Raw genomic sequence first — 9,758 nt, 5'->3', positions numbered from 1 at the left:
CAAGATATATTACTTTTAGGGTGTTGTTTGTATAGAGCCGAGGCTCTAAACAATCAAATTAGAGCCTACCGTCAAATAGTGTCTAGAAATGTGGTTTCAATACCGAAAATCTTTATGATAGCCTTAAAATATATTTTCATATGTATTTATAAATTTTAAAGCTTAAAAAATAGTGTAGATTGACAAATCTATGAAAACTTGAAAATATTGAGAATTTATGGTCCAAAAATGCGTTACTAAATGCACTATTTTCAAAACTTGAAATCCATTATTTTCTTACGTCCATACATATTGACATTGAGATGGATCAATTTAAAGATATTTGGGCATCAAAACAATATATTGTAATGAAATTTTCGTCGTAGGCTCCAATTTGATTGTTTAGAGCTTTGGCTCTATATAAACTTTTCCATTACTTTGAATACAAAATCTCTTTTTGTTGAAATATTGATACATCTCCTATGTCCAATTAATCAATTAGATTTTTTTTTGGAAAATTACATATATATCCGTTATAGTTTATGTTCGTTTTTTTCATGTTAAAACGAAAATTTTTAACAATTAAGATTTTATCATTTTTCGATTGTTAAACAACCGAATTCAAATCACTAATTTCGGTTATTGAAGAACCGAAAATTTTAAATGTTCTCTCTTGTGGCGTATTTTCGTATTTTCTCTACCTCTTTGAAATCATAGTTATCGGATAAAATCAAAGGGGAACAACTAGTTTGAGCCCTTAAATTTACGAGAAATATTAGGGATTATGAAATTAGAAGATTATGAGAAATCTTCTGGTGTATTCTCTCTCTACCATATTGAAGTCATGGTTATCTGATAAAATCAGGAGGAATAGCTAATTTGAGCCCATAAATTTAGGAAAAATCTCAAGGATTATGAACTTACCCAAAAAAAAGACACTAGGTGTAGGGAAGAGAGAGTTTAAAAAAAAACCAAAATTTACCCATGCAATGTATAGACAAAGGTAGATAGAGGATACACAGACCCACAAGAGAGAAAAATTTTGGCTCTAGTTTTACTGTTTATGGGGTTCTTAGAGCGTTATCAATTCTAAATGTGTCATGTACTGGTTTGGTTATTTGACAGATCGCGATGGATGTTGTTCTTTGGGAAATCTAGAAAGAAATAAATAAACAAGTTCTTAATGGGATTTGTTTGCTTCCTGATAGAATCTTGGATAAAAATTTTCATGCTATATGGATGTATTTGTCGATTTTGAAATTGGGGAAAGATATTGTTGAATCCGATGTGAGGTGTAATTTGTTTAACCTCCTACATTTGGGGGTCCGCAATTGTAGGCTAAGAAGCTTGTAGTATAAGCTTCCTAGGGGAACTTTTAAGTTGAATTTTGATAGTAGTTCCTTAGGAAATCCGGGCCCATTGGGTTTTAGAGGTATTGTGAGGGATTGGGAATGTAAATTCTGTTTACTTATGTAGGTCCTTTGAGGGAGAAATCTACAAATTATGCTGAGCTCTTTGCTCTTCTTCAATGTCTTAAGCTCTTATGTGGGAAACACATTGGGACTATTTGTATTGTGGAAGGGGATTGTTTGAATGTCATCAATTGGTATAAGATGGAGAAGAAGGTTCATTGGGAACTGCATTCTTTCTTGCTTCAAGTTTTGGATTTTTCTTGTTCCTTTTCTTGTTCTTTTGCTCATGTGTATCGGGAGGCCAATGCTTTGGCAAATACTCTTGCGAAGACTGGCACATCCCTAACCAACTTAGTGGTTTCTAATGTTGTACCTTCGTAATTTCTCTGTAACCCCTTTAACCTTTTAATAAGATATTTGAACTTCTATCAAAAAAAAAAATGTACAGAGAGAGGTTGAGAGAGAATACACAAACCCACAAGAGAGAGAAAAAATTTCTTTTAAATTTTCGATTATTCAAAAACCGAAATTGACTCGTTTTCGGTAACCGAAAATACTTTGAATTTGGTTGATCAACAACCGAAAAAGGATAAAATCGTTTTTAGTTTTAAATTTTCGTTTTGATATAAAAAAACGGACACGGTGGTAATAACAGAAACTATTCGGTAAAGCAGTAATAATGAAAACTACAACGGACATGTATATATATATATATATATTTTTTTTTTTTTTTAACATCAAAACAATATTTTTCAAAAAAGATTTTAGAGATGCCCCTTATTCTATTTTTCAAGGTGTGAACCTTAAATAAACTCTTTCGTCGTAATTATATTGACTTGAACTTTGATTGATCATAAAAGTTAAATCCAGCGCCAAGTTTTACGGTTTCACCAAATCTATGCTCGTCAGTAGCCGGCCTTGGAATGTGACCCATTTCGGTTTCCAATGTGTAAAAGGAATTTGTGTTTCTTGGGAGGCTGGATCGTATTTTTACATATGCCAGTGTCCAAATTGATTTCTTACTTATTAAAATTATTATTTATAGTTTTTAAATTTTATTTATTTATTCATATTCATGATCTCCATATTAGAGATTACATATGCTTAAAAATTAAGTCCAAAAATCTCTCTAAAAAATAGATTTACCAAGATGCCTGTATTTCTACGCATACAAGCTTGGCCGCATAGAAACCGGATCCGTTTGTGAAGTCTCACTCTCTTTCTCTCTCATCGGGCTCGTCGACCAGTACGGAATACCAATTAAACTCATAATTTACAACTACACCTTAACAATGGTAACTCTTTAATGGGTGCGGTTTGTACCTACGATCTAAACAATCAAATTAGAGTCTACTTTCAAATAGTGTGGAGAAATGTGGTTTCAATATTGAAAATCTTTATAGTAGTCTTGAAATCTTTATTTATAAAGTTTAAATTTTTTAAAATAATGTAGATCGATATATCTATGAAAACTTAAATATCTTGAAAATTGACTAACCAAAAATGACTTATAAAATACATTATTTTCAAAACTTCAAAAAATAATTTCTCGTGTCCATACATCTTGATATTGTGGAGATGATTAATTTAAAGATATGTGGGCAACAAAACAAGCTCTTCTAATCTTCTTCCTTTCTTTTTCTTTCTTTCCTATTTCTTTTTCTTTTTTTTTTTTTTTTTTTTTTTTTTTTTTTTAATCTCTCTAGAAACGACCATAGCAAACGAGCACAAGATGATATATCAGTGCTGGACAACTGGCCATGAAAAACGTTGTGAAAAGCTGTCACGGTGTATTGGCCGGGATTCCTAGGCGACAGTTACAAGTGGAGAGAGAGAGTTTGCACGCTCTTTGCTAAACTCAATTTAGTATTGGATTACTTCTATAAATACCGTTAACAGCTGAATAAATCCTACATTCATCGCACCCAAGTTTAAGAAAGATACCGAAGAGAGAGAATCTCTTATTCAAACTTAGAAGCAGAGAGAGAAGAGGAGAGGGAATCTCTTCTCTAAACAGAGAGAACAGAGACAGAGAAAGAGGGAGGAGAGAGAAATTACCCATTGTTCAAAGAGAAAGGTATTGAGTGAGAATTTTAGAGGAAAGAGAGAGAGGGCGAGCTTCTGCCATGGGAGAAGCAAGTGCAGAGATGACCCTAGAGAGAGAAGAAGAGGATGAAATCTCTCCAATAGAGCAGGTGAGACTAACAGTGACAACAACTGACGACCCTTCGTTGCCGGTGTGGACGTTCAGGATGTGGTTTCTCGGTGTTCTCTCGTGCGCGGCCATGTCCTTTCTGAACCAGTTCTTTGCTTATAGAACAGAGCCTTTGGTTATAACCCAGATCTCAGTTCAGGTGGCTTCTTTACCAGTTGGCCATTTTTTAGCCGCCGTTCTTCCTAAGAAGAAATTCAGGCTTGGGGGCTCTGAGTATTCTCTGAATCCAGGGCCTTTCAATATGAAGGAGCATGTGTTGATCACCATTTTTGCAAATGCTGGTTATGCTTTTGGTAGTGGAACGCCTTATGCAGTGGGGATTGTGAATATAATCAAGGCCTTCTACAGGAGGAAGATCTCTTTCATTGCGAGCTGGCTCATTATAATCACTACCCAGGTTTGGGTCTCTCTCTCGATCTCGATCTCGTTCCCTCGACGCTGTGCGAGTTTCTTTGTGTTACTCTTCTGGGATTTGGGTTTTGATGAAACCCATCTTCGCTCTCCGTTTGCTGTTTAATTATTGGGAGTGAATCTGGTTTTTGATTAATCCATTCCCTTCGTGTTTCTCTCCTGTTCTATCTTTGGGCATGTTTGTTCTTTACTTTAATTGTTTTTTTAGTGAATTTCAGTTTTGAAATAATCCATTCTCTCTCTCTCTCAAGCACCTTAGGTTTTTTATTTTTTTATTGGGGGATTTGGTTGTGGAAATAGCCATTCTTATCTCTTCCTATTTCCTGAGATTTTGCAGTTTTTTAATATCTCCTGAGATTTTGCAGTTTTTTAATTCTTTGTTTAGTTGCTTTTGATAAATTTCTGTCTTAATTTTATTTTTTCCATTAATTGTCTTGAGTGAATTCAGACTGCTCTCTCTCTCGCTCTCTCAAAGGATTTTCTGGGTTTTTTTTTTTTTTTTTTACTATTTCCATTAACTGCTTTGAGTGATTTTTGGACGTCTTGTGAGATGGGTCTTTTGATCAGGTGTATTTTGGTGTGTTTGTGAAATGAATTTAATAATAATAATAATAATAAATAAAAAAGGTATTGGGATATGGATGGGCTGGTTTGTTGAGGAAGTACGTGGTGGAGCCCGCGCACATGTGGTGGCCTAGCACTCTCGTGCAGGTCTCTGTTTTCAGGTATATTCATTCCCCTTTTTATTTATTGCTTTATTCTCTTCATTTTCCCAACTTCATTCCCTATTTCTGGCCCTTATTTTTTATCCCTTCTTCCTGATAATTCTTAAGAAAGTGACTTTGTGCCTAAATATTAATTACAAGTTTATGAAGATTCGTATTGAAAAGTGAACTTATAAAAATGAGGCAAAAAGATACCTGTTTAAAGTCAAGCTTTTAAAAATCGGCCGATTGGAACCGGCCTATTTGGATTTTGCTAAACATCAGGAACTAGCTAGTTTTCCTTTGAACTAGCTAGATGCCTGATCGCCACTCCGGACCAGTTTTTCGGAGGGGTGATCCAGGTTACAGAAGCGCGTTTTGAACCCTTGAGTAAAATAGCAAGGGTTAGGTCAGCTGGGTTTGCTTCTTGAAGCAAAGGAGGTGCAGGGTTCTCACTTAAAAATGAAGTCATAAAAAGCAGGCAAAAGAAGAAAACATATTGGGGGCAACTAAGTAGAAAGTGGTGGTAGGTCTGCTTGGTGGGTTGTTTATGTCAAAGATTGGAACCCACCAATTCCCTCGTAGAAACAAACCGGACCAAACTTATGAGATAAACTCAAAATCTCTCTTTGCTTTCTCTTGCTTCCAAGAATTTGAACTCATTTTTTTCTGCAAAATTAAGGTTCTTCCGAGAATGAATTTCTGGAGAAGATATGAACATTTTCAAAATCATCAAAGACAATTAGCCATATGATCTTAACATGCTAACACAACAAAAAAAGATGATCGATATGACCATACTGTAAATTCTTTGGAATAAGAACCAGCAAAAAAGGGAAAATATAATTTAATCCATACTACCATATACAATAGACCTGCTATCCTCGTCTGATCAGGACAGGGAATTGGCTCATTTGGTGCTTCGTGGGTCACTGTCCACATCACCGTCCATTACGGTTATGGCACTTACAACTGTAGCTTTTTCTGAGATCATAATATACCCTTCCCCTGCGAAATTCCTACAAAATGAGAATTTTCAGAAACTACGCTCTCGAAAACAGAGAATTGTCTCTAAGGTGCTAACAATTCTTCCTTTCTCGCAGGGCCTTACATGAGAAAGATGATCGTCGTCTATCGCGTGCAAAGTTCTTTGTGATTGCTCTTGTGTGCAGCTTCTCTTACTATGTGCTCCCTGGCTACCTCTTCTCCACCCTCACCACCATCTCTTGGGTTTGTTGGGCCCACCCCAAGTCCATCACAGCTCAACAACTGGGCTCAGGGCTCAATGGCTTGGGTCTTGGTGCCTTCCCCCTTGATTGGGCCGCTATAGCTGCCTTCATGTTCAGTCCACTTATCTACCCCTTCTTTGCCATTATGAATATCTTCGTGGGCTATGTAGTGATAGTTTATTTAGCCATTCCCATAGCTTATTGGGGCTTTGATCTTTATGGGGCAAAGAAATTCCCCATTTTTTCTTCGGATTTGTTCACTGCTGATGGCCAACCATATAATATCACGGCCATTGTGAATGGTCAGTTCGAGCTCGATGAGACTGCATATGCGCAACAAGGTCCGATACATTTGAGCATGTTCTTTGCACTCACTTATGGCTTTGGATTCGCGACAATTGCCTCCACAATTACACATGTGGCTCTGTTCTATGGGAGGTAACTTATTTCTTTTTTATTCTTTCTTATTTGTGTTCATTTTGGTCATTTGTCTCTTGAGAGTAGTATGGTTTAGAATTTTGGCGTAATGGGATGAGAGAGAAGGCTCTAGTGGTAGATATTGAGCTTGGGGGGCCATGTGAGCGTTCGGATAGGAGGCTACACTGAAAATTTGTGGAACACATTTGCATATATATGATGATTTTGCATGGGAAAGTTTTCATGCCAAATGTCCATGCCAAAAGAGGAAGAATACCACTAACTGTATTGTATTTCACAAGCAATTTTATTTATCGTCAAAAAGCATGTCCTCTTTCAAATTTAGCATCCGAGGATAGATATAGAGTGTGGTAAATCACATATAAGCTCTGTTTGTATATTAGAGAGAGAGAGAGAGAGAGATTCAGTGGGATTTTTAGGCACATGAGCTTGAAATTGGAGTGGATGGTGGTTCCAGGGAGATATGGCAGCGTAGCCGGGCATCCATCAGGAGCAAGCCTGATATGCATACGAGATTGATGAAAAATTATGCTGATATCCCCCAGTGGTGGTTCTATGCACTCATGGCTGCCACCGTCGCGATTTCTCTGTTCCTTTGCATCGTACTTAAGCATGAAGTTCAGCTTCCATGGTGGGGAATTTTCTTGGCCTGTGCCCTCGCCTTCCTGTTCACACTACCCATTAGCATCATAACAGCCACTACCAACCAGGTCAATAATCCTTTTTCTAACTCTATTTTGCTTCTAAATTCATGTATTATTACCAATTTTTTTCCTTTAGTTGTCTTCGTATGAGCATATCATTACTGTTTATCTGGTTTATCTGAAATTTTTTATTTTTCCCTTTCTCTTTGAAATTTATTTTGCAGACACCAGGATTGAACATAATAACAGAGTACATAATGGGTTATATCCTACCAGGAAAGCCCATTGCCAATGTGTGCTTCAAAGTGTATGGATACATGAGCATGAGCCAGGCTGTCTCCTTCCTTGCTGACTTCAAGCTCGGCCACTACATGAAAATCCCTCCTCGATCCATGTTCTTGGTTCAGGTATCCCTCTTTGTCACTAGTTTTTCTATCAGTAATGAACTCGCTTTAGCAACTGTTTCTTGTTCGTACTAAGTACAAAACATTTTTTTTCTTCTTTCACTCTTTTAGATTTTACCACATGGCCAAATCGAAGTCTTCTCTTTAGTTTCCTTTACTGGCAATTGTGAAAATTCGCACATCAATCATCACAATGAACAAGAACAATATGCTCATTTTTTGTTGTGATAAAAGATTTTTTGTCTTTTACCCCTGTGGCCAGATCAGGGCATGATGGTGGGCTTTCCCTGATAAGTGCATTGAGTTTGCTATTGTAAGAAGTGAATTGTTTCCAGGTACAAGAATAAGGCACTTCCATTGCTACTGCCGAGGCAGTTTGCATTTTGTATCTGGGGATCGAAGTATGTGCAATCCTCAGGGCCATATGGGATATGTGGTTGTGCGGGTCATCACCATCCTATCAATGGGTTGAGTGGTTATGGAGAGTGGGATCCACATGAACATGACCTGAATTTGATGTTGGTCAGACCACTGATTAACTGTGAATAACCTTGAGGATTACGATATACTTACCCTTGCATCTACATACAGAGAGAGAGAGAGAGAGAGAGAGAGAGATCATCTGACTCATTTTCTCATGGTGACCTGATAGTTCATTGGCACTGTGATCGCGGGCACAATCAACCTTGGAGTGGCATGGTGGCTGCTAGACTCAATTGAGAACATATGCAACAAGGCAGCTCTCCCTAAAGGAAGCCCATGGACCTGCCCTGGTGACCGTGTATTCTTTGATGCCTCTGTAATTTGGGGACTAGTTGGTCCAAAGCGAATCTTCGGTCCCTTGGGAGCTTACCCAGCACTAAACTGGTTCTTTCTCGGTGGTGCTCTCGGTCCAGTTCTTGTTTGGCTCCTTCACAAAGCTTTCCCTAGCCAAACATGGATACCTCTAATAAATCTTCCTGTTCTTCTTGGAGCTACTGCTTATATGCCAGCTGCAACTGCCTTAAACTACAATGCTTGGGTGGCAGTTGGGACCGTATTCAATTTCTTCGTTTTCAGGTATCGGAAAAGCTGGTGGCAAAGGTATAACTATGTGTTATCGGCTGGATTGGATGCCGGGGTGGCGTTTATGGGGGTTTTGCTCTACTTCTCATTAAGCATGGAGAATAACAGCTTCAATTGGTGGGGTACTGATGGGGAGCATTGTGATTTCGCCGTTTGCCCTACGGCAAAGGGTGTCATAGCCAAAGGCTGCCCTGTACTCTGATGTTCCTTCTTTCTCCTCTCTTTATTTCACAGTGAGCCCTCTCTCTTTATAGGATCAGGGATGGGTTCTGAATATATGTAGTTGAAAAAATTGATTCCAGGGGAATAGTTTCCTTTGGTAGTTTCCCCTATTTGCTTTTGAGTGGTAATTGTAGGAAAGGCGATGGTGATGGTCGGTGTAAAGAGAGCCGGAATGGTGGAAGTGGGGAGGTCAGTCACCCATTCTTGGAAGCATAAAAGCAAAGCAAAGCAAAGCAATTTAAACGAAGTTCATCGTGTCGTCATTGGACCTTTGGGATCCTTCTGTTTTTTCACATATTTCTCCCCCCAAAAAATAAAAATAAAAAAAAAGAAAAAGAAAGAAGAAGAAGAAGGAATCTCGAATGTATTTGCATATACTACCCAGATGCCCAGCCATTTGTTAATGTACTTTTTATCAAATGTGAAAGTGCGTATGAAGTAATAAGTGATGTTTGAAATTTTTTAACCATGTTGCAAATTGTACGACCAAAAAGGGATGCCGTTTCACCACTTCTTCTAACAAAATAAGTAAACAGCAAAATAAGTAACTCAGTCAAATTTTTTTCCAACTATTTGAGATCGGTTAAATAGAAAGATTTACTTGGCAAAATAAAAATAACACAAGTCTAAAACTTGCATGAGGGTGGATTTTCTTATTATTCAACTTTAAAAAAGAAAAATTTTAAAAAATTATTTAGAGTTCTTCTGGACCCTAACAAGCACATGGTATCACGCCCATGGTGTGGACTTTGCATTCTAAAAACTTTTGAAGTCATTAACTGCGATCGGTGGACTTTTGGGGTATCATGCCGGCCAACGTCTTGAAAATCTTAAATACTATAATCTCATCTCATCTTAAAGTAATGATTACAAGAGATTCTCCTTGAAAGTCTTAAAGGCCATAACCTCATTTCATCTTAAAAAAAACAATGGTAGTACGAGATGTTTTTACATCAGTGTAGGATCTCAAAAAGATTATTATTAAATTTAATATAAATTTTTTAAAAAATTATTAAAAAATTTAATTATTTTAAA

At 37.3% G+C, this 9,758-nt stretch overlaps 1 protein-coding gene across 4 annotated transcripts; it reads left to right on the top strand.

The window, feature by feature from the left end:
- Nucleotides 1–3,303: 3,303 nt before the first annotated feature.
- On the top strand, nt 3,304–8,970 carry LOC148779215 (oligopeptide transporter 4-like). 4 transcript variants are annotated; one of them, XR_016046699.1, is made up of 7 exons: nt 3,304–4,003; nt 4,645–4,742; nt 5,825–6,388; nt 6,846–7,098; nt 7,257–7,439; nt 7,699–7,771; nt 8,089–8,970. XR_016046699.1 is itself a non-coding variant. In XM_088854729.1 (7 exons), the coding sequence occupies exons 1-6, from the start codon at nt 3,518–3,520 to the stop codon at nt 7,725–7,727; spliced, it is 1,608 nt and encodes a 535-aa protein (XP_088710855.1). In that variant the 5' UTR covers nt 3,304–3,517; the 3' UTR covers nt 7,728–7,771; nt 8,089–8,970. The 4 variants fall into 4 exon arrangements, 3 of the variants coding, with proteins under 3 accessions (XP_088710855.1, XP_088710853.1, XP_088710852.1); XM_088854729.1 differs by having other exon boundaries at nt 7,704–7,771; XM_088854727.1 differs by having other exon boundaries at nt 7,257–7,470.
- Nucleotides 8,971–9,758: the final 788 nt, after the last annotated feature.

This window comes from Amborella trichopoda, chromosome 13 (genome assembly GCF_054954075.1).
Source record: "Amborella trichopoda isolate Santa Cruz 75 chromosome 13, AtrichopodaSantaCruz75HAP2 v2.0, whole genome shotgun sequence".
Taxonomy (NCBI): Eukaryota; Viridiplantae; Streptophyta; class Magnoliopsida; order Amborellales; family Amborellaceae; genus Amborella; species Amborella trichopoda.
Note: the sequence above shows the minus strand (reverse complement) of the source record. Positions and strands in the feature narration are given on the sequence as shown.